Here is a 24,680-nt window from a genome sequence, read left to right on the forward strand (position 1 = left end):
GGGGCAGAGCAGGCCGGCCAGTACCTTAATCCTAACTTTGGTCTTGACGGTCGGCGTGGCGCTGGTTGGGTCCTCCACGATGACCTCCAGCTCCTCGGCCTTCACCTTGGCCACCTCAGCCTTGGGTTCCTTGGCCACCATGGGCTCGGTGTCCTCCCCAGCCTCCATCCTCTTCTCCGGACAGTTTTCGTCGGCCAGCACCATCTTGACCACCGGGTGACAATGAGGCTTCTTCAGGGGGCGGCACAGGGGAGAGTTTTCCTAAAGTCTGTGAGTGCACTGAATGCTACCTCAGCAGCCAGCGGTGGGGGCTGTGCAGGGGGCTGCTAACGGCCCTTACTTCATGCCCACTCACAAGCGTTCTGCCTCTGTGGACTGAAGCAGCAGGATGGAGAGAGAGTACTTCCATAAATTCTGTCTTGGGGCGATGAACTGCAGTCCCAGGAAAGGATGAAGGGAAGGGATGGGCCAAGGGAGTGTGGAGACAGGCTGTGACGGAGCGTGGCCTGGATGGGGTGAGGGATGGCTTGTTGGGTCACTGGCTGGGCACGGGCTGGACACACACACCAGCAGCACTCACACCTGCACACTGCCTCTGCACTCTCCACAACTGCTCTCCCCCACTGGCTCCAACCATTTTCAAGTCTCCCTGTCCAACTCCCAAGGTCCTGCAGGAGTTGCCAGTCCAGCATTTTTTGCCGCCAATAAACCCCACATTGAGCAATCAGCTTTCTTGCCCCCGAACTTAAGATCATTCATGATTCACGCGACTTTTTGGAGGGACAACAAAAAGAACCGGAGCTGCCCGACTTAATGATGCTTTACAGTTACCGGCGTGAATCAGAAAACAGGAACCAAAATAGACCAAAGTAGGAAGAAAAAGAAAACAGAGAACAAGGAGGAGGAGGCTGAGGATGTGGAAGAAAAAAAGAAAAAAGGGGGGAGGGGGGTCTGGAAGGAGGTATAAATAAATCCAAAAAATTTCCCTGTTCAAAGCTAAGCAGAGAAAGGAGGAACCAAATTACAACACATGAAGAAGAGGGAAAACACTGAAGAGGAGGAGGAGAAGGAGATGGAAAAAAGAAAACAGGGGTATGAAAGACATTATATGGATGAAGGTCTGGGCTGAACAGAGCAGGAGAGGATGAACCAATTAGACCACTGGATGAAGAAGAGGAAAACAGAGAAGGAAGAGGATATGGAATGTAAGAATGAAAGGAGGTCTCTGGAAGGAATTACATAGCTCAAAAATCTGCCCTGTACAAAAACCTAGGCAGTGAGAGGAAGGATGTTGGGTAACTTATAGGGAAAGAGAGGAAGGAAAGGAGGAGGAGGAGGGGAAGAAGGAAACAAGAGAGGAGAGTCTGGAAGGAATTACATAGCTCAAAAATCTGCCCTGTACAAAAACCTAGGCAGTGAGAGGAAGGGTGTTGGGTAACTTATAGGGAAAAGAAGAAGGGAAGCAGGGAAGGAGGAGGGGGAGAAGGAAAAAAGAAAGGAGGGTCTGGAAGGAATTACATAGCTCAAAAATCTGCCCTGTACAGTGAGAGGAAGGGTGTTAGGTTACTTACAGGGAAAAAGAGGAAGGGAAGCAGGGATGGAGGAGAAAGAGGGTCTGGAAGAGTTACATAGATCAAAAGTTTGCCTTGTATAAACCGAGGCAGAGAGAGAGAGAGAGAAGAAGGGGAGTTGGATATTGGGTTACTTATAGAAAGGAAAAAAGAGGAAAATAGAGGAGGAGAGGGAGAAGGAAAAAATAAAAGGGGCAGCAAAGGCATTACATAGCTCAAAGTCTGCCCTGTATAAAGCAAGGCAGAGAGAGAGGAAAGGGAGTTGGATATTGGGTTACTTATAGAGAGGAAGAAGAGAAAACCAGAGGAGGAGGAGAATGTGGAAGAAGGAAAAAAGAAAGGAGGATCTGGAAGTTATATAGCTCAAAGTTTGCCCAGTACAAAGTTAAACAGAGAGAGGATGAACCAAATTAAACCAGCGAATGAAGAGAAAAAGAAACAGAGGAAGAGGAGGGGGAAGGAAAAAAGAATGGGGGGGGGGGAGGGGGTGAGTCTGGTGGAAGAAGGAAAAAAAAGGAGAATCTGGAAGAGTTATATAGCTCAAAGTTTGCCCAGTACAAAGTTAAACAAAGAGAGGATGAACCAAAAACTGAGGAAGAGGAAGGGGAAGGAAAAAAGAATAGGGGGGGGGGGGGAGTCTGGAAGGAATTACATAGCTCAAAAATCTGTTCTGTACAAAGCTAGGCAGCGAGAGAGAGAGAGGAAGGTTGTTGTGTTACTTGTAGACTGTCGTAGGAGCAGCAGCTGTTAAGGGCGTAACGAGGCATATCCTTCAGCAGGTTGGGGCAGCAGACCAAGTGATCAGGATCTGTTGCAAGAGAACAACTTCTCCCCCTCGCTCAGGTAAAGTCCCCAGCCTGCAGTGCATTGTTTTGTTCTTTTGTACATATATAGTCTGTCTTTTTTTTTTCTCTCTCTCTCTCTCTCTTTTTGTTTTTCTTTTGCATAATCTATCTTCTCTTTTTCTTTTTAATTTCTTTTCCTATTGTATAATCTCTTTTGTTATATATATTCTCTCTCTCGCTCTCTCGTTTTCTTATATAATCTCTTTTCTGTTTTCTTTTTGCTTAATCCTTTCTTTTCTTGTCTATACTGTCTTCTCTTCTCTCTCTCTCTCTCTCTCTCTCTCTCTCTCTCTCTGGATCTGGCTCTGGATGTAGGATTCGCAGGTCACCTTTCAGGTGCATAATAACACACTCTCTCACTGGTGTTTTCCTGCTCAGATTTGCTTTCTAGCAGTCTAATCCACCTTCCGCCGGTTCAAAGGTTCACCAGACGCATATATTAGAAAAAAAAGTTTGAATGTGTGTGTGTGTAATTCACCACGGCCTGATAATCGCCAGCAGGTACCTTCCCGACAAAGCAAATGCTCATTAATTAAGTCGATCTCTGGGTACTGCCGGGGCCTCACACACCCCATCCCCCTTGTTCAAGGCGGGACAGTAACCTCTCCTTGTCGCCAGAAAGAATCCGGCCTGAGCGGGCTCGAACCGTCGCCCTCTCAGACCGTGAAGCCAAACAGCGCTCTACCAGTTAATTGCGCCACGAAGTGGTGTGTGTGTGTGTGTTAATAGTATGTGCATATATCAATTAAGGCAAAGCTGTTAATTGCATACATAAAAGGAGAGGGGGGGAGGAGGAGGTGGAGGAGAGAAAACAAGAAACAAAAAAGAAAATAACTGAAGAAGTGGAATGGCAAGGTAACGGAGTGAGATAATTACATGAGAGAGAGAGAGAGAGAGAGAGAGAGAGAGAGAGAGAGAGAGAGAGAGAGAGAGAGAGCGCAAAGATGCCAAAGATAGAGGAAAACAAGATAAAATGGAGGAGAAAAAAAGGAAAACGAAAAAAGATAGAGAGAAAGAGGGAGAAAATATCAAAGAGAAGTGGTAAAAAAGCAATACAAAAGTGGAGTAAAGAAGGAAAATAGGACAGAATATGATAAAGGAGGAAGAGAAGGAAAAACTAGAACTAGGGTACAACAAAGGGAGGGGAGAGAAAGAGAATAGGTAGAGAAGGAAGAGGAGGAGGAAGAGGCGGAAGAGGACTGAGAGGGAGAACAAGGGGAGGAGAGAGGAGGAGGGGTGAGGGAGGAAGGGGGGTGAAGGGAGTGTCCGAGAGAGAGAGAGAGAGAGAGAGAGAGAGAGAGAGAGAGAGAGGGTGGGGGGGAGGGGAGAGCATCCAGGTGGTGATGGAGGTGGTGAATGCTTCAAAACAGTGTGAGTGATATAGTGAGGCGAGGAGGAGGAAGAGGAAGAGGAAGAGGAAGAGGAGGAAGAGAGGGGGGTATGACCTTGCATGTGAGTATGGGAAAGCGTAAGAGGAAGAGGAAGAGGAGAAGAATGAGGAGGGATACTGGAGCAAGGAGAAGGGAGTGGAGAAAAGGAAGGGGAGAATGGGAAGCAGAGGAGTAGGGAGTAAAGAAACCGGTGAAGGAAGGAAGGAAGAATGAAGGAAAGTAAGGAAGAGGGAGGGAGAAGAAAGAATTAAAGTGGGAGGGAAGGTGGGAAGGAGTCGAAGGAAGGAAGTAAATGAGGGAGTAAGGAGGAAGGAAGGAGGAAAGGAAGGGGTAGAAGGGTTAAGGAAGGATAGGAGGGAGGGAGGAAGGAAGGAAAGGAGTGTAAGGAGGGAGGAAGGGAGGGGGAGGAAGGAAGGAAAGGAAGGAGTGGAAGGAGGAAAAAAAGGAGAGAGTGGAAGAAGAAAGGAAGGTTAGGAGGGAGTGAAGGAAGGAAGGAAAGCGGGAGTGGAAGGAGAAGGAAAACGAGGGAGTGGAAGGCAAAAGAAAGACAGCTAAGAAGGGAGTGAAGGAAGGAAGGAAGGAAGGAAGAAGGGAGTGGAAGGAGAAGGAAAACGAAGGAGTGGAAGGAAGAAGAAAGCTTTGGAGGGAGTGAAGGAAGGAAGGAAGGAAGGAAGAAGGGAGTGGAAGGAGAAGGAAAAGGAGGGAGTAAAGGAAGAAGAAAGCTAAGGAGGGAGTGAAGGAAGGAAGGAAGGAATGAGGGAGGGAGGGAGTGGAAGAAGTAAGGCAAAGGAGGGCGTGAAAGGAGGAAGGAAGGAAAGAAGGAAGAAATAAACGATAAATAAAGAAACCCTCTGCATTGGCAACACATGATAGCTGATTTACTGCATTAATTAAGGGCCGCTTTCACAATCGTTTTGTTTGCTTTGATCGTTACCAATGGCACTGATCGACGCTATAGTTTTCCACGTGAAACTGACCGATGGGGTGGTGGCGGCTGTACAGGAAGCAAGAGGTGTTGAGTGTGTGTGGTAAGGTGCGGGGCTAGGCTAACCCCGCAGCCGCCACTACCCCATAGCCCAGTTTTACATGGAAATACTATAGCGGCGATAACAGCCATTGGTAACGATCAAAACAAACAAAACGACTGTGAAAGCAACCCTGTGTCACATGTGGCCAAGCAAGTTTCCAGACGCCGCCAAAAAGAACATCGTTGGGCGCGGTGGCCGATTGGTCAGCGCGCAGCCGTGGTGAGCCCGTGCAGAAAGCGTCATACTATTAATACTCGCAAAACAGGACATGGAAATACCAACAACACCTTCTAAGCATGGGCGTCCGCAGAAAAAAATGCAGGGGGGGGGCAATGTTGTCCTGACTCCTGAGATTGCTGTCCTGGGGGAGGGGTCTGAGGGGATGGGGTGTCCCCCTCCCCGTTGGAAAAAATTTTGCTCCCAGGAAAGAGCTTAGATGCAAAATGGTGGCACTTTTTCATCTGACAGAGTAGCTCAGTTACATTTTCTCCGGTAGAGAAAATTGAAGAAAAACAAATATTTCGGAAAAATTATTTTACAACTACATTATTCTATCAATTAAGAATTAACTCTACATGAACCAATCAGACTGGGAGATGTTCAGAGCTCAGGCATGTCTGATACAAACAGGCATCGACATAGAAGTAACAGAGTCTGTTCTTTCATTTTATTTCATTAACAAAACGACAAAGTGAACAGCCAGAAGACCGAGCTAATGAACAGGGTCATTGACAAGTTCGGAAGAGATCCTCGACGGCTCCAGTTCCTGTTCCGAGAGTAATAACCTGGCCTAGCTGAATGAACTGTTGAGTAATCTATGTTTTTTTATTCATTTTGCATTTTCCAAGTAATTTTTTTCAAAATTTTCAATTTGTGTTCCGAGAGTAGTAATCTACTTTAACTGAATGAACTGGTGAGAAATGTTTATGTTCTTTTATTCATTTTGTATTTTCCATGTAATTTTTTCAATTTTTTTTATTTTCCAGGGGGGGGCAAATGCCCCCCCTTGCCCCCCCCTGCGGACGCCCATGCTTCTAAGAGAGGCTTTTTAAACAGATACAACTAATTTCAAGGCGACAGAGAAGACTGATCGGGTATTTATGGGTGATTTTTTTCCCCCCCTTCAGGTGCAGAAGTCGTGTCAAATTATCACCAGGCTCGCAAAACAGGACATGGAAATACAAACAACAACTTCTAAGAGAGGCTTTTTAAACAGATACAACTAATTTCAAGGCGACAGAGAAGACTGATCGGGTATTTATGGGTGATTTTTTTTTCCCCCGTTCAGGTGCAGAAGTCGTGTCAAATTATCACCAGGCTCGCAAAACAGGACATGGAAATACCAACAACACCTTCTAAGAGAGGCTTTTTAAACAGCTACTAATATTTTCAAGGCAACAGAGAAAACTAACTGGGTATTTATGGGTGATTTTTTTTCTTCTTCCCCCCGTTCATGGCGCAGATGCCGTATAAAACTCACCAGAGGATCACAAGAGTCGAAGAAAATCCCAGCAGTTCTACAAGATGCAATTATTTTCCAAGGCCACAGGGAATATTAACTGCGTATTCAAGAGCGATTTTTCCTGTTCTAAGCGCAGAAAACGTGTCAAACTATCACCAGGATCCCAAAACAGGCCATGGATATCCTAATAGCAACTTCTACGAGAGGCTATTCAAACAGGCATATAGGATTGTGTTGATATGTTTAGGAATGAGGGTTTAAATCAAGTTCTACCACAGCAAAAATTCCCCCCTGTGTCTATATATGATTGTGACGTAAGGGATCAGAATAAGGGGAAGGGGGAAAAGGGGAGTTGGGGAAGAAGGGGAAGGGGACGTAGATACTTTTTTGAGGCCTTGTACTACCTTCCCCCCAAACCAGTTCCTCCCCTCCTCCTTCCCCTTCTCTAGAACCTGTAGCTCCCCTCCCACACTTCTTTTTCCCCTCCTCTCTCCCACTCCCCCTTCCCCTCACCCCCCCCACACACATTAGCACCATTAAAAAAGGAAAAAAATTAAAGCAAAGGGTAGGAGAGAGAGAGAGAGAGAGAGAGAGAGAGAGAGAGAGAGAGGGGACAATGAGTCGTAATGGAGTGAGAAAGAGGGAAAAAAATGAAGGAAAACAACAAAGGGAAATAATGGAATGACAGGGGACGGGAAGATAATGAAGGAAAAGAACAACAACAACAACAACAACAACTACATCTTTGTTTTAATATTCAGGTCAAACATTTTTACTTCATTTTCCTTTCTCTTATTAACATTTTTCTTCTGTTTTCCATTCACACTTTCCTTTCCCTCACAGCTTTCAATGTTGCTGATCTCTATCCTTTAGACATTAATATTAACTAAACAGGGAGGAGGAGGAGGAGAAGGAAAAGGAGGGGGAGAGAGAAGAGGATTGATACCACGAGGAGAAAGGAGGAGGAGGAGGAAATGGAGAGGGAAAAAGAAGAGGAATAACATCACGAGGAGGAAAAGGAAGAAGGAAAGGGAGGGAGAAAAAGTACAGGACTGATACCACGAGGAGGAGAAGGAAGGAGGAGGAAAAGGAGGAAGATAAAGAGCAAAACTAATACCACGAGGAGGAGGAGGAAGGAGGAGGAGGAAAAGGAGGAAGATAAAGAACAAAACTAATACCACGAGGAGGAGGAGGAGGAGGAAGGAGGAGTAGAAGGAAAAAGATGAGGAAAAAGAATTGAATATTACAACCTCCACCATCACTACTAACCTTACCACAACGACCATCACTGCTACTACCACTACTACTACAACTACTACTGTCTACCACAACCTCCCCTTACCTTCTTCGGTCTGATCAACTCCTGTGTGTCCAACTCGGTCAACTCGAAGACGTCCTCCTCATCGTCCTCGGAAGTGTGGGGAACCATCTTGCCGGAACGAAGGCGAAGGTCCCTCCCCCCTCCTCCTTTTCCTCCTCCTCTGACGATCCCCTCCTCCTCTTCCTCCTTCTGGTTTCGCCTCCTACCCCGCCTCCTCCTCCCGCCGCTGCTGGGGGGTGAGGGGGTGGTGGGGGGCTGGCCGGGGGCGCTCTCAGTGGCGGCTGGGTGCTGTTTGTGCTTCTTCCCACCCATCACGCCCGCTGCCTGCTGGCTGAGGGGAAGACCAGGGTAGGAGAGGCCCCGAGGGGAAGGAGGGGGTTAGCTGGCTGCTTTTTTGTTATTTATTGTTATTTTTTTGTTATTTGCTATACATGTAAAAAAAAGACAGAAAAAAAGTATAATTAAATAAGCCTACTCCCGGTTATTCCTGACACGGCACCTTACAGCCGCACTAAAGGCGAGTCTTACGATGGGTGTAATACTTTGCTTCTTGGCTTACTGAGGGAAATAATTACTATTACTACATCTAACAATCTCTAATATGGAAAAATATTGACTAAGGTGAATCTTCCGATAGGTGTAATACTTTGGTTCTTGTCTTACTGCAGGAAACTATTACTATTACTGCATCTAACAATCTCTAACATGGAAATAATATTGACTAAGGTGAGTCTTACGATGGGTGTAATACTTTGGTTCTTGTCTTACTGAAGGAAACTATTACTATTACTACATCTAACAATCTCTAGTATGGAAATAATATTGACTAAGGTGAGTCTTCCGATAGGTGTAATACTTTGGCTCTTGTCTTACTGAAGGAAACTATTACTATTACTACATCTAACAATCTCTAGTATGGAAATAATATTGACTAAGGTGAGTCTTCCGATAGGTGTAATACTTTGGTTCTTGTCTTACTGCAGGAAACTATTACTATTACTGCATCTAACAATCTCTAACATGGAAATAATATTGATGTAGTATGGAAATAAAATCGAATGAATACAGAAAATGGGAGAAATCATATTGGAGGCGGAAATGGGAGAACTTCAAAGTGATTAAGAAAATGAGATGATACTGAAGATATGAAAATGGAAATGAAAAAGAAAAGCAATTTAAGAGATAATTAGAAAGAAAAAGTGGGTGAAAGTGAAGTGATGGACGGCAGAGGAAAAGTAAGAAAGGAAAGGTGGAAGAAGGTGAAGGGAGAGGAGGAGGAGGAGGTGGAAAATGAGTGGGAAAGAGAGTCCAACTATATTAAACTCTCTCTCAATAGCAACATTTATTCACTCCATTTCTAGTTATAAGACAATATGAGGGAGAGAGAGAGGAAGAGATGGAGGGAAGGGAGAGAGAGAGAGAGAGAGAGAGAGAGAGAGAGAGAGAGAGAGAGAGAGGGAGTGTGTGTGTGTATGTGTGTGTGTGTGTGTGTAGATGGAATGGGTAAGGGGAGGGGTATAAAAGAGGCTATGAGAAGAGGTTAAAATAAAGAGTGGGAAAAGAAAATAAGGAAAAAAATAAGAAGTAGAGGAGAACGAGTATAAGGAATAAGGAAAAAGGGAAAGAGTATAAGGAAAAGAACATAAGGGGGAAAGTATAAGAGAAAGAATATAAAAGGAAAATTATAAGAGAAAGAAAGAATGAGAGGAGGAATATAGGAGAATGGGTATCAGTATTAGGGTTTGGGTATGAGGGAGACAATTAGAAGAGAAAGTAGAAAGGGAGGGTATGAGGGGAGAGAGAATGGGTATCAGTATGAAGGTTTGGGTATGAGGTAGACAAGAAGAGGATATAAGGGGAGAGTATGAGGTTAGGATATGAGGGGAGAATATGAGGGGAGGGTATGAGGGGAGAGTATGAGGTTAGAGTATGAGGTGAGGGTATGAAGGGAGAGTATGACGTTAGGATATGAGGTTAGAGTATGAGGGGACAGTATGAGGTGGGGTGTTCCCGTCAAAATTATATGAAGAATGATTGATTGATGAGAGGTCGCCCCGCCCCCCTACCCCTCATCTTCCCCTCACCCCCTTCCCTTCCCCTCCCCCCCTCATCCCCTCCCCTCCCTCTCACTATCTAGCTAACTTAAGACTTCAAGGACGACCAAATGTGTGTGTGTGTGTGTTTGTGTTTTGTCTGGTCAGCACACACACACACACACACACACACGCAGCGTATCAGGTCCCAGGTGTTCTTAAAAAAATAAAAGTGCTCGAACATCAAAACTGGGGTAGGTAGGTACATGTCGGAACCGGTTTAAAGAGCACCGGGGAAGCGTAGTTAAGAAAAAATATAATAATAATACTAATAAAAATACTACTACTACTACTACTACTAATAATAATAATAATTGAACAGGTTCGCGATGTGTCTCGTAACTGGAAATGATAAGTATAAACACAGAGAAAGAACGAAAAAAAGAGGAAATATTGAAAGAATTAAAAAAGAAAAGAAATAAGAAAGAAATCTACCAACTAAAAATAAAGAAATACGAAAACAGTATAAGGGAAAAGAAAGGATAGGAAGAGAAAGAAAGAGAAAGAAATAAAGACAAAAAAAAAAAAAAAACATCGAAGGGAAGGAAACAAAGAAGAGGATAAAAAAATCTCAAGTAAAAAAAAAAAAAAAATAAAAAAAAATAAAAAAAAGGAAGAGAAAGAAAGATAAAAAGAAAGACAGAAAAAAAGAAACACCGAAAGGAAGAAAACAAAGAAAAGGGGGTAAAAAAATCTTAATCAAGTAAAATAAAACTAAAAATAAAAATGAAAACTACGAAAAGGATTAAAAGGAATTCATCTCTCAGCTCCTAGCCATCAACTCGTCACTCTAAAATAAATAGCAAAGGTGAAAGGTCTCTACTTGCGGGTTGGTAATACTGCAGAAGGGAAATTGTTTTTAAGCTGACTTGGAACTGTTGAACTTTGAAAGGGAATACATTAGGGTCATAAAACTTAGTGAACCATTGTCATTATAGGCCTTCCTCTTCCTGCTCTCTCTCTCTCTCTCTCTCTCTCTCTCTCTCTCTCTCTCTCTCTCTTCATTATGTCATTTCCTTCACTCCTTACACTCCCAATCATGCATATTTCGTTTACTAACACATTCATTAATCTATTTACTCTCTCTCTCTCTCTCTCTCTCTCTGTCATTTCCTTTACTCCTTACACTCCCTTAACGCATTTTTCGTTTACTAATACATTCATTTATCTATTTACTCTCTCTCTCTCTCTCTCTCTCTCTCTCTCTCTCTCTCTCCATAACACACATCTTTCATATCACTTATTTTCTTCCTCCCTTCCTCACCTTTCCACACTATTACGCATCCCTTCCCCCTCCATCACGTGTCCCCCTTCCCTCCCCCCTTCCACGTGAACACCCTTACGTAAGAAGAGGGAGGGGGGTTACTAACACCTCAATTACCATCCCACCCGTATGTTCCATCTCTCGTAATCGTTCTCCCCCTGCACCCTGCACCTCTACTTCCTGTCACCCCATTATTTGCTGTCTAACCTGCTTACTACTACTACTGCTGTTACGTCTACTCCTCAAAAATAAATAAGTAAATAAATAAATATAACATGCAAATATCCGAGTTCCCGTTTTCTCTCCATTTGAAAGTGAGGGAATGGACGGCAGAGGGGAGGAAAAGTGAAAGAAGGTGAAGAGAGAGGAGGAGGAGGAAAATGAGAGGGAAAGTGAGAATCAAAAGAAAGTGAAGGAAAGTTTTGACCATTTTGATACGAAACAGGTAATTGTATACATAACTACTACTACTACTACTACTACTACTACTACTACTACTACTGATGATGATGATACTGCAAATGCTAATATTACAACTGGGAATGATAAGTATATACAGAGAAAGAAAGAAAGGAAATATTGAAAGGATGAAAAAAAAATCTACCAACTAAAAAAAAATTAAGATACACGATAACCGGATAAGGAGAAAGAAAGAAAGAGAAAAGAAAGACAAAGAAAGACAGAAGCATCAATCTCAGTGGGCAGTATTAGGTTTTTCGGTAGAGTATACGGTTAAGAGATTGGGAAGGCAAGGGTAAGATAGGTGGGGTTGGTATCACTGCAGGCATGGTGGGGGAGGGGGAGGGGGAGCGTCACCGGGCTGTGTGTTGTGTATAGTGACGTGTTGTGATCTGTGACCCTCACTCCGATGAATTTACTAGTGTGTGTGTGTCTCTCTCTCTCTCTCTCTCTCTCTCTCTCTCATTTATAGTTTTCCTCTTTCTCCATTTTCATTCTTCTTCTCTTTTTTGTCTTTCGATCTTTCTTTATTCTGTCCAACAATTCCCCTCTTTATTTATCTTTATCTATATCTTATTTCATACATCTCTCTCTCTCTCTCTCCTTTATTTTTTTTCATCCGTGTACTTTGTTTCCTTTCTTTTCAGTCTTGCTTGCTTTCTTCTTTTCTCCATCTTCTTTCTTTTTATGTAACTTTTTTTCTTTCTTTACTTCCCCATTTTCTTTTTCTCTAACACACACACACGCACACACACACACACAAGGACGAATGCACTCAGCTCATGTACAAATTAATAGTATGATGAGGGTGCCCACAATTTTACCTCCTCCTCCTCCTCCTACTACTACTACTACTACTATTATTACTACTACTACTACTACTACTACTACTACTACTACTATTATTACTACTACTACTACTACTACTATTATTACTATTATTATTACTATTACTACTACTACTACTACTACTACTGATGATGTTTGATGATACTGATGATGAAAACGAATAGATGAGAGGGTGACCGCAACAATGGGAACAGTAGCAACAACAATAATAATAATAATAATAATAATAATAATAATAATAATAATAACGGAAGTAGTAACAATAATACTGGAGTAAACTGGATACGCTTCAAGATCATATACCTCTCTCCCTCTCAATGGAAACACGTCGAGAGAGAGAGAGAGAGAGAGAGAGAGAGAGAGAGAGAGAGAGAGAGAGAGAGAGAGACGTTATATTCATTCCCGTTATTCTCCTTCACTTTCTTTTTTTCTTTCTTTATCACGAGTCTGGAAACCTTTGACTGAACGAGGAAATGATGACTGTAATAATCGTGTATGTGTGTGTGTGTGTGTGTGCCAAGGTGTGAGCGAGAGGATAGGTGTTACGAGAGCAAATGTTAAAACCAAGCTCAATATGTACTAATGTGATGTTTCCTGGTGAGAGGGAGAGGGAGAGAGAGAGGGAGAGATGGGTTGTGAGCTGGATAGAGAGGAAAGGAAGAGGAGAGGGCAAGAAGGGGGTTGAAAGATAGATAGAGATGAAAGAGGAGGAATAGAAGGAGGAGAGAGAGAGAGAGAGAGAGAGAGAGAGAGAGAGAGAGAGAGAGAGAGAGAGAGTAAGAAGAGGGTTGAGGGATGGATAGAGATGAGAGAGGAGGAACAGAAGAAGAGAGGAGGGAGGAGGAAGTGATAGAGAAAAATGAAGAAAAGATAAAGAGGGGAAAGGGAGAGAGGAGAAAAAGAAGTAGAGAGGCTGAAGAATGGATAAAGGGAGAAGGGAGAAGAGGGAGAGAGGATGGAGCGAGGAGAAGAGGCTGAAGAATGGATAAAGAGGGGAAAGGGAGAGAGGAGAAAAAGAAGGGGAGAGGTTGAAGAATGGATAAAGGGAGAAGGGAGAAGAGGGAGAGAGGATGAGGTGAGGAGGGGAAGAGGCTGAAGAATGGATAGAGAGGGGAAAGGAGAGAGGGAGAGAGGGGAGGGAAGGGGTGGAGAGAGAGAGAGAGAGAGAGAGAGGGGGAAGGGAAGTGGATGGCGTGAGGGGAAGATGAGGTAATGATGATGATGATACTCCTCCCTCCTCCTCCTCCTCCCTCCTCCTCTCCCCCTCCCTCCTCCACCCTGATCACGTTCCTGTTGGTTAGGGAAAACTACCGAAGAGGAAGAAGAAGAAGAAGAAGAAGAAAACAAGGAGGCAGAGAAAGCCTTTTTATATACTAAGTACCCCCTTCGACTTCCCCCCTCTCCCCCACCCTACCATGCCCCCCTTCTCACCCCCCCCCCCTTCAGATCGCCCCTGTAGCGTTTTCATTATTTTTAAACCGGGAAGAAGCCAGCCAGTGAGAGAGAGAGAGAGAGAGAGAGAGAGAGAGAGAGGGGGGGAAAGGATTGAGGGGGGGGTAGAGAGGTGAGTTGCGTAATGATAAAGGAGGATGAACAGGAGGAGGAAGAAGAGGAAGAAGGAAGAGGTAAAAGGTATTAATAAAAGATAATAGACAGAATACGCATAATAAACAGGTTCGTAAAGACAGATATTGTGAGACTGAAGAATAACAACAACAATAATAATAATAATAATAATAATAATAATAATAAGAAGAAGAAGAAGAAGAAAAGAGAAGGTAAAAAGTAGTAAACAAAAGCATATACCCAAAACAAACAGGTAAACAAACGCAGGTAAGTCTGGCATTGATCACATTCACTAAGACGAACTTGAGTGGCGTCGTAACATTACAACATCATAAGGTAAAAACGGTGGAAACAAAAACTAACACCCAGAGAAGCAAACCCAACACAAACACGTATCCTGCTGCGCCAACCGAACCAACACGACACATACCCCACGAGTTAAGGGCGTGAGAGTGTGAATGAATGCGTAACAGACATTCAACCTTCACTTTTTACGCCCCCAGCTCGTCATTTGTTCAGACAGTGCGCAGTTATGACACTAAGGGCGGAGTGGTCAGCGTGCAGGCCTAGGTTGAGGGAAGGAGGGAGTGGGTGAATGCGTTGAAGAGACATTCAATCTTCACTTTCTTCGTCTCCAGATCGTCATTTGTTTAGACAGAGCGCAGTCACGATACTAACGAGCGAGAAGACGGTGTGCAGGCTTAGGTTCGAGTCCCACCGATACGCACTGCAACACCACCACCACCACCAACACCTCTACAAGTAACCACCATATATACACCAGCCTTATCACCTACGCACCACCGCTCCACTTTCTCCAGTGTCAGAAGATTACCCACATGATGCCCGGATCGTCAGTCAACCCTAATTTCAGCGACTTCAGTCAAGAGGAGCACCGGGGGGCAGCATGGCCAAGCAAGAGTCATGTATCACGGCAGTCACTATAAATAAAATTCGCCTGCGCTACTAACGGGCTGGGGCCATCCGAGAGAACCCCCAAGATAGTCTACCGGCGCTATACGGAACACCTAAAACAAAACAAAATAACTACAGCTACAATTAATAATAACTACACAAACAACTACTTACAGAAAATAATACACACTCAAGCACCGTTGCCAGATTGTCGTGCTCAGAGCATAGTATTTACCGGTTTCTGACGCCTAACTATTGCCAAGAAACATCAGGAATTAACTAGTTTAACGATAATTATAAGTGACTCTCCTTATTGGGGTCCACGAGACAGTTTTAGGGTCGGAAGTCGGTAAATATAAGAGGCTGAGTAAGACAATCTGGTAACTTTGGGAGTGTATATATATATAAAAAAAATAAAAAAACAGCTAGCAATCAACCACCACCACCACCAACAACAACAACAACACCTATATAAGTCACCACCATACACCAGCGTTATCACCTACGCGCCACCACTCCACAATAACAAGAAAAACGCATATCAGATTAATGAACCAGAAGGAAGACGCTATGTACCTATTGATTGCAAGGTTGACTGATAACACGGCACCACCTGAGGGGAGATGGCTGACAAGCGGAACATGCCTAAGATAACCCAGTCACACATACACACACACACACACACACACACACTCATATATACTCAATTAGCCAGCCAGTCAAGAGAAGCAATATATAGATCTACACATGAAAAAAGGAGGAAAAAGAAAGAGATGAGATAAGGAGAGGGGGAGGGAAGGGATGCTGTACGGGGAAGATGAGAGGTTATGATGCTTCTCCTCCCTAATAAGCCACCCAGCCATAAAAAAAATAACCTACACATATACACACAAGACAGCCATACGTGCCCCAAGAAATAACCAAGAGGGGAAAAGAGGAAAGCATTGCGAGTATACAGATTAGATTCCTGTATGGCTCATTAAGGGAACATCATCATTAAGACATTCCAGCAAGTGTATTGATAACGACAAACAAATATCCAGACTCAAATATACGTAGTCAACAAAAGAATAGGACTACATATATTCAAACAGGGCCCTGGATAGCACACACACGAATTTCCAGGCTCAAATATACCTAGTTAATGAAAAGAAACGTTGAGAGAGAGAGAGAGAGAGAGAGAGAGAGAGAGAGAGAGAGAGAGAGAGAGAGAGAGAGAGAGAGAGGAACCTTAACCACGAGAGGGAAACCTTATAATCACCACCACTCATAATAATAATGATAATAATAATAATAATAATAATAATAGTAATAATAATAATAATGGGGAAGAAAATGGTATATGGAGTTAAATGTAGGGAAGTGTAGTATTCTGAGTGTAGGTAGGAATAACCCTTCATATAATTAGTCCTTCTAATAATAAAAATAATAATAATAATAAGAAGAAGAAGAAGAAGAAACTAACACTTATCACATATTTAATTATCTTTCTTTCTTCATTTACAAATCAATTTATTCATTATTTACCTTAACAGCAACACCTTCCTTTCACTGCCTACCTTGGACCAATTAAAAGAAGATACAAGTGAGAAGAGCGAGAGCGAGAGCACCAGGTGAGGACAGCGGTGGTGGAGGTAATGGACGAAGTGGTGGTGGTGGTGGTGATGGTGGTGGTGGTGGTGGTGTGGTGTTGGCTGCGGCGATGTCCCTATATCACTAAGCTATCTGTGTCTTTCTCTTCCTCCTCCTCCTCTTTCCCCCTCCTCCTCTCTCCCTCCTTTCTTCTTCCTCCTCCTCCTCTTCCTCTCCTCACTACCTCCTTCACTTCTTGCATTCTTGAAGTGTTTGTCAATGACCGATAAACACACACACACACACAGAGAGAGAGAGAGAGAGAGAGAGAGAGAGAGAGAGAGAGAGAGAGAGAGAGAGAGAGAGAGAGAGAGAGAGAGGGGGGGGGGGCTTACTTGAGTTACAGAAAAAGAAAAGGGGAAATCTGAAGAAATAAATAGTAGGAAATTAGAATAAAAAACGTTACTAATAATAAAAAAAAAAGTGGAATGATTAACACAGGAAGATAAGCATAGTGAGGAAATTTTTTTTTTAATGGTATACAAAAATAAATAAATAAAATAGATAAATATATATACAATGAAACTCAAAAAACAATAAATGGAAACTTGAAAAAAAGAAAACAAAAGAAAATCAACAGTAACTAAAAATACAAATATATAAATAATAAATAAAAAAAATGAAAGCTTGAAAAAAATAAAACAAAAGAAAATCAACAGTAAGTAAAAAACACAAATAATAATAAATAAATAAAAAATGGAAACAAAAAAAGAAAAAAACCTATAGATGAAATAACTTTGGAAGGTATTAAATGCCGACTGTGTGTTTTATGACGCTAAACAAACATAAAAACAAACAAACAAACATAGGAAGAGTCGAGTCTTTGCCATCTCGTGCGGGGCTTAAAATAATACACACACCTGGCCCGCTCGTTCTCCCCGCCAGGTGTGTGTGTGTGTGTTTCAGAGAGAGAGAGAGAGAGAGAGAGAGAGAGAGAGAGAGAGAGAGAGAGAGAGAGAGAGAGAGAGAGAGAGAAAAGAAGGATAAAATGAAAAAAAAAGAAGATATGAGAAAAGAAAATTTAAAAAGACAAAAAATAAAAGGTGAGAAAATAAAAAAATAGAAAGAAAAAAGAAAATATGAGAAAAATATGAAGAAAATTAAAGGTAAAAAATATATATATATAAATGATTTGATTGATTGATAGTTTAAAACGTGTTAGAGAGAGAGAGAGAGAGAGAGAGAGAGAGAGAGAGAGAGAGAGAGAGAGAGAGATAACTTTTTATCTTCTGAAAACACCGTGAGGTTCCGGATCTCCGAATGACGTCATCAGTGTACGTCAAACTGGACAAAACTCACACACACAATAGGAAAGAAAAAAATAATCAAATGAAAAGAGAGAGAGAGAGAGAGAGAGAGAGAGAGAGAGAGAGAGAGAGAGAGAGAGAGAGAGAGAGAGAAAGGAAACAGTTATCCCTTCCTTGTCCAACGAAAACGGGTTGAGGCAGGTCTCCTTGAACAAACACACAAGCATCCGCGTATAACAGAAAACGGGAATAGTAGTAGTAGTAGTAGTAGTAGTAGTAGTAGTAGAAGAAGGATCAATTACTCTTCCTAATATTTCTCCTATAAATAAAATGCCAACAAAAAATTACTATGACGCTCAAATTCTAACAAAACCGATACAAGAATATAAAAAATCACGGTTGAATTTAATATTAGTTGGAAGAAACTCAAAATAAAAAATCAAATAAAAAAACAAATTACTATACCGCACAAACTACAGTAAACAATAACAAAACCAATAAAGAAATAGAAGTAATAAAGAAGAAAACAACAAAATACACACGAAAACCAACCAATAACACATAAGAACACAAAAAGAAATAATAAATAAAAATCAACATATCGTCCCCTGCGTCTTCATCACCGCTATCCCCATCCCTCACGGCGACAATGGGACCTCTTGACGCAGGGCTGAGGCTATTCTTAGCGTCCCTGTAATCCCCTCTGAGCGGCCTCCAGGGGATCAGACGAAGTGCCGCATCACCGTGACAATGGCACATGTTAATAGGAGGATTACGCTCTGCTCTCTGTCTGTCTGTATGTGTCTCTCTCTCTCTCTGGTGGGTGTTCTCAGATGCTTCCTGCTGTCTCTCACGTAGTCTACTTCCACAGGCCGAAAAGGAGGTTAAGCTGGTTCTAATGAGTGGGATTTTAGGTTCACGGTACAGAAGAAGGGTTAAACTGCCACCAGGGTCATAAAACTACCCCCTGGAAATGCCCTAAACTCCTACGAAAGCCTTGTCAAATGTGGTCTAATGAGTGTTTTAAATGTGTTCTAATGTTTAAAGGTCGAGGAAAGGTCAGGTCAGCTCACTACCAGGGAAATGCCCTAAACTCCTACGAAAGCCTTGTCAAATGGGGTCTAATGAGTGAGATTTTAGGTTCACGGTATAGAGGGAAGGTCAAACTCCCACCAGGGTCATAAAACTACCCCCTGGAAATGGCCTAAACTCCTATCAAAGCCTTATCATATGTGTTCTGAATGTGTCAAATGTGTTCTAATGAGTGGGATTTTAGGTTCACAGTACAGAAGAAGGGTCAAACTGCCACCAGGGTTATAAAACTATCCCCTGGAAATGGCCTAAACTCCTACGAAAGTCTTGTTAAATGTGTGTGATTGGACGCTGAAATGTATAAAAAAATGTCCCTTTCTCTTTGGTTATCCTAATTAAATTTACCTACTTCTCATAGTGGATTAATGGTTAGATGCCCCCACTATCTATCTATCTATGCTTTTTTATTTTCACATTATCATTTTTAATCAAGACCACAGACACAAGAGTTTTCCTGTATCGTGTCCTCATATTTCTTAACTTCAATATATGGAAGCTTACTAACTCATCATGTCGGACTGTGAAAGTGGCCCCAAGACACCTTACAAAGGGCTACATCAGCAATACCTAGCCTGTCTGTTAACATTTCAAATTTCTTAACTTCAATATGAACAGAAAACACTACACAAGGAATTTTTGAGGTCTTTGGTACTGATTTGAAAGCTTACTAACACATCATGTCGGACTGTGAAAGTGGCCCCAAGACACCTTACGAAGGGCGACATCTGCAATACCTAGCCTGTCTGTTAACATTTCAAATTTCTTAACTTCAATATGAACAGAAAACACTACACAAGGAATTTTTGAGGTCTTTGGTACTGATTTGAAAGCTTACTAACACATCACGTCGGACTGTGAAAGTGGCCCTAAGACACTTTACGAAGGGCTACATCAGCAATCATATCACTCCTGTTTCTGTGCCATCATTCCTTCAAGGGGCGGAGTGGCATCGTGTTACACCAGGAACTACACGGGCCTCTATTCTCTCTCAGTCTCTTATTACAAGTTTCTGCAGAGTGGGATTAGGTTCACTTTTCCTCTTTTTTTTATCGATCTGAGAAGGCATGACTGTCAGTTCTAGTTTGTAGTACTTTCATGCCTCTGTGCCCCATGTCGGTATCTACAAGCTTTCTACTGTGTCATATTTGATAGTTTTTTTCTCTTTTTCTATTAATTTTCCCAATGCTGATATCTACAAGCCTTCTACTGAGTGTAATTTGATCATTTCTTTCTCATTTTCTATAATCGTCCCAATATTGATATCTACAACCTTTCTACCGAGTGTTATGTGACAGTATTTTCTCTCTTTTTCTATTAACCTTCAAGGACTTAACTGCTTACTCTTGTGCTTATCTATTCCTGTTCCCAATATTAAAACAATACAACACTGCTATCTATTAAACTCATGGTATATACTAACGATACTTTCCTTTTTATGCGTTTACAGATTAAAGTATTAAAATTCATCAAGCAGTTTAGCCTTATCACCACATAACAGTCCAAGCACTTGACTCTTATCTACTGACCCCACACACTTCACTACCCCGTTCTGCCTTCAGTGCACATCCCAGCCAATACGTATCCCTACACTGCAAGACAAACAGACGGCAGACGAGCAACAAAGCAAAGCCACGCCACTCTCCCACCGCTCCTATGACGGTCATGGACGGAGAAATCTTCCCTGTAACTCCTCCATAAGTGCGAGTATGATTGCCCACCTGATAACAAGAAGTTTTTGGGGTAATTACGGGTTTAATTAGAAAGGTCGCAAAGTCTGTTTGAGGGAAAGCCAGCGGATGGTCCCTCACTAATAATCACGGCAACAATTCTTTAACCATATATGAGAGAAATAACTATAAGGACAATCTGCATATAGAGAAATCATCATAACAAGAGGGCAATCTGTTTACACCACAATAATCATAAAAATGGGAAAGTTCTTATGACTAAAATTGATAAAGAAAAAGAATACAGGCAGTGTGTTTAAATAAAAAGTTGGACCCTTAAGAATATACATAGATATAAATAAGTACCAGTGTGTCTAAGTAATAAGTTGGACCCTTAAAAAATATGGAAATAGATATAAAAAATACCAATGGGTCTGAAAAATAAGTTGAACCCATAAAAAAATATAAGTAAAAGATATAAAAAAACTACCTTAAGAACAGAGCCGTAACAGTCAAACTAATCAGGAATAATCAAATCCATCAGGGAGATAAAGAAAGCTTACACACACCTATTTAACCCACGGCAGCCTCACTTTAGAGCGAAAGAGTAAAGTTCTCAATATAAAAAAAAAAGGAGAAAAAGTATATACACATTTTTTCAGCAATACTTTTGGTCATCACTCAGACTTTTTCTCCCATGATTAAGACTAAAGGTGACTATTTCTCCCTCTCACACACTTGTAACTCTTCCCTCCATCTATTTATAACCCTAGTGCTGAGTTCCTTCCTCCACATACTTCCTCATCTTCCCTATCCCCTATGAACTCTATCTTCTGCCCCTGTAAACATTGTATGGATCCCTATTTCAGAACTTAAATTTTGTTCATCTATCTTAGTTATGCATTTTCATTTTAAAACTCATGATACAACTTTACAGCAAAAATGGCCCTTAAACTTTACTCTTTTATGTATTATTTGTACCCAACAGCCTCCTTTTTTTTTTTACACACACTAATCATGCTCAGGAGCCAATATAATGATAATCGTAGCAATATAATCTCAGGGTACTTTCCCATGCCAGTTCCTTATCTTCATTACACCTCCCCCCCATTTCTCAGCCTTTCTTCCTCATGTACTCTATGCAGATATTGTCAACCTATCTCAAAATCACACCTGTTGACATTGAACACTTGGCAAAAAAAAACAATAAATAAAAAGGAAAATGTACCAGCTATTAAGTTGTACTGGTAAGTCTGCCAAAGTTGAATGAGAATACACAAAATGTCTTAGCATTTTCTTATCTACTGTGGCTCAGGTCTACCAACACAACTGCATGATAAGTTCGCAGAGACGACTGATTCCCATCTTGCCAACCTTACGTGGCAGGACACAACTAGCCGTACAAAAGAAAAGTTCAGACATCTAGATTCAGTAAGACTTTTATGAGCCTGCCTTATCTGATGCTGAACAGATAATCTTATCATCTTGGCCATGTTCTTAGGCTACACTATGCATGGACTGACAGGCAACTAAATTTAGCTTAGTATTACCTCAGCATTTCCATCATTCAGTAATGCTCACGCTGACCAGTGAGACAAATCTGCATATGATTATGAAGCAATTTTCATAATCCATGCAATGGAAAACTGATATATTATCAGGGAATACTTTTAACAAATCTGTAGTGAGTTAAATGGCATTTGTATTGCCTAACACATCCATTCCCAACACAACCCTAATTATGCCTTCAGAATAGGCTACTTAGTTAAACCAAAACACACTATGAACATGGCATCTTTTCTAAAGCAGAGAGAAAATTTACTAACACAAGGAAAACACAATTAATGAAATGGACTAAAAGGTTGCCCAGTAAAGCCCTGATGAAGATCACAAAGTTATTGCGAAGCTTAGCTTAACTGCTGTCTCTTTTATCTCACAGTGCCATGGAAATGGGTTATTATTCTAGAGATGATTACTATTCATTAGCTGCATGTGGCTCTGATGATCACATCCGTACCATTGGCCCTTGAGCCTGTGGCGGGTGACAACCCATTACCCAAGGACATGGGGCCAGTGCAACATCTGGGTTACCAAAGTTTACCCTCCCAAGCTGTCCCCAGATCCACATGTTCACAAGAATATGAGTGGCAAAACTAGACTTCAGTTTTGCCTTATATATTTGGTAAAACTAGTCACACCCAATTCAAGATGGCAGTGCAGACTACCAATGGACCTAGGTGTTGCCACTCCAAGTTTTCTTAAACAAACAGAACTATAGTGGAGGGTAACAAATGGCCTATGGGATAGAAATCTATTTTTGCTAAAATAGTATTCTCATTGTAAAATAGTAACCTATCCCTGCTAAATAAGTTGTTATAGTTTTAGATACGAGAACCGTATTCCTGACGCAAACTTAGTGATGATCTCTAACACATTAAAATCTGTCAGAAAATATAGTGTAAATCACCAAAGGGAGTTGGGTGTAATTCTAAGACAATATCAAAATGTTCATCAACTACAGAAGGAATGCATGTAACTGATCCAGAGAGAAAAACATGACAAGAAAATCTACAATGTGTCTACTACTACACCAGCTGGACTACCACCACCACAACCACGAAACATAGCATTGCGAGGGATTGTTGAGGAAAGGGTAGCCTACAAATTTTGAAACAATAGCTAAGCGTTTATTTCTAGGCAAAATATGATGCTTTTTAATACCAAAATAATTTTATTTTCTGAAAATTACTAAATGAATGACTTTTCAAAGCCTGGGGTGTACCTGCCACCACCCAGCTCCCACCCGTTATCAATGGCAAGCATAGTGTCTTGCCCCGTCCTGCGCTACATTTTTCCACCAGTCCACACCACATGCAAAATTAATTTAAACTAACCTAACATAACCTATCAAATGGGAGGGGTTCACCCCCCTCAACCGCCTTAATGAAGGGTCTTTGTTCCCCACGACCCCCTTTATGGGATGCTTTGCCCCCCCTCAACCCCCTTAATGGAGGACTTTGCCCCACTCAACCCCCTTTCTATTTTCCAAAGTCATTCGGTACTGCACTGCATTCAGGGACCAAAACAGAATCCATAATGCAATTATTAACTTCTCCACCATTAGCTGCACTGCGCAACACAAGGCCGACTGATTCTGGATCTGCCCGTCAATATTTTCCTAAGTCTACCCCACGTGCCAGCACCCAGCCCCTGCACACACAACACACAAACCCACATGACCCAAAACAACACATAAACAATCCCCACAAGCAGCCATAGCGACGCAAGACACACGCAACACCCTTTTTTTGTGCCCGAGTTCTGGTTAGGCAATCAAGTGAAACGGTGAGGAGGATGGAGGATGACGTTGAGGCCACACCTATATTACTCATTTCCCTGCTTTACGGGTTGTCAGGTGGTCATATGGGCGCCTTGAGGGTCACCTGGCACTCACCTGGCGTGGCTCCCGGTGCGGGCGGCATAGTCGAGGGCGGAACACGGGCGTGGGAGAGGGACAGGTGGCGGCGCTCACCCTCCAGCTGCCTGCGTGTAAACAAAGCCACTGCTGCCAACCCTTCCGATGACGCCCGCTCGCCCCCTCGTTTCCCCTTCTAATTATCCTTTTAACTCCCTTTCAGATGATCAGATGTAAGGAGAATGCCGGAAAAATCACTATCGTTTTCTTGTAATTCCGTTAATCACTAGAAAGTAGAAATGAGTGGGTTACGGAGAGGGATCAAATTCAGTCCTTCTCTTCACTGATATCCTTTTAATATTTCCTTTTAGATCAGTAAATATGAGGAGAATTGAAGGAAAATCACTGTACTTCTTAATAAATCCGCTAGTCACTGATCCGATGAAGAAATTAAAAGTTAATGGCCAAAAGAGAGGTCAATTTCGGGTTCTTCCTTCACTTAATATCCTTTGAACTCCCTTTTAAATCATCAAATATAAGAATTACACCAGGAAAATCATTGTAATGCTTAATAATCCCACTAATCACTGCTCCTGTAGGGAAAATAAATATGAATAGCAGAAAGAGAGGTCACATTCAAGTCTACGCCATCACTTAATTCCTTTTTAGATTAAGAAACACGGAGGGGAATATTGCGAAAATCACTACAATTCTTTAATAATCCCACTAATCACTGCTCCAAATAAAAAAGCAGGCCGGGATGAGTGGACAAAAGAGAGGTCAAATTCGAGCCTTCCCCGGCCACGCCATCACTTCCTATTTAGATAATCAAGCACGTACGAGAGGGGGAAAACCGGGAACTT

The 24,680-nt window shown here is 42.0% G+C and overlaps 1 protein-coding gene across 7 annotated transcripts in view; it reads right to left on the bottom strand.

Annotated features, from left to right (window-relative positions):
• The window catches only part of LOC126996178 (solute carrier family 41 member 1-like), a 45,517-nt gene extending 21,420 nt beyond the window's left edge, over nt 1-24,097 (bottom strand). For 2 of the 7 annotated variants that reach the window (XM_050856449.1, XM_050856444.1), the window contains exons 1-2: nt 23,857-24,096; nt 7,640-7,945 (exon numbers count right to left, since the gene is read on the bottom strand). In XM_050856449.1, coding sequence (XP_050712406.1) covers nt 7,640-7,930 — 291 coding nt within the window. In that variant the 5' untranslated portion in view covers nt 7,931-7,945; nt 23,857-24,096. Of the gene's footprint in view, nt 1-24; nt 623-7,639; nt 7,950-16,323; nt 16,479-23,856 lie in introns of those variants that run through there. The other 5 variants (XM_050856451.1, XM_050856450.1, XM_050856445.1 and 2 more) reach the window with 4 other exon arrangements.
• Between the last annotated feature and the right edge of the window lie 583 nt (nt 24,098-24,680).

The sequence above is a fragment of the Eriocheir sinensis genome, chromosome 9 (genome assembly GCF_024679095.1).
Source record: "Eriocheir sinensis breed Jianghai 21 chromosome 9, ASM2467909v1, whole genome shotgun sequence".
In the NCBI taxonomy this organism is placed as follows: Eukaryota; Metazoa; Arthropoda; class Malacostraca; order Decapoda; family Varunidae; genus Eriocheir; species Eriocheir sinensis.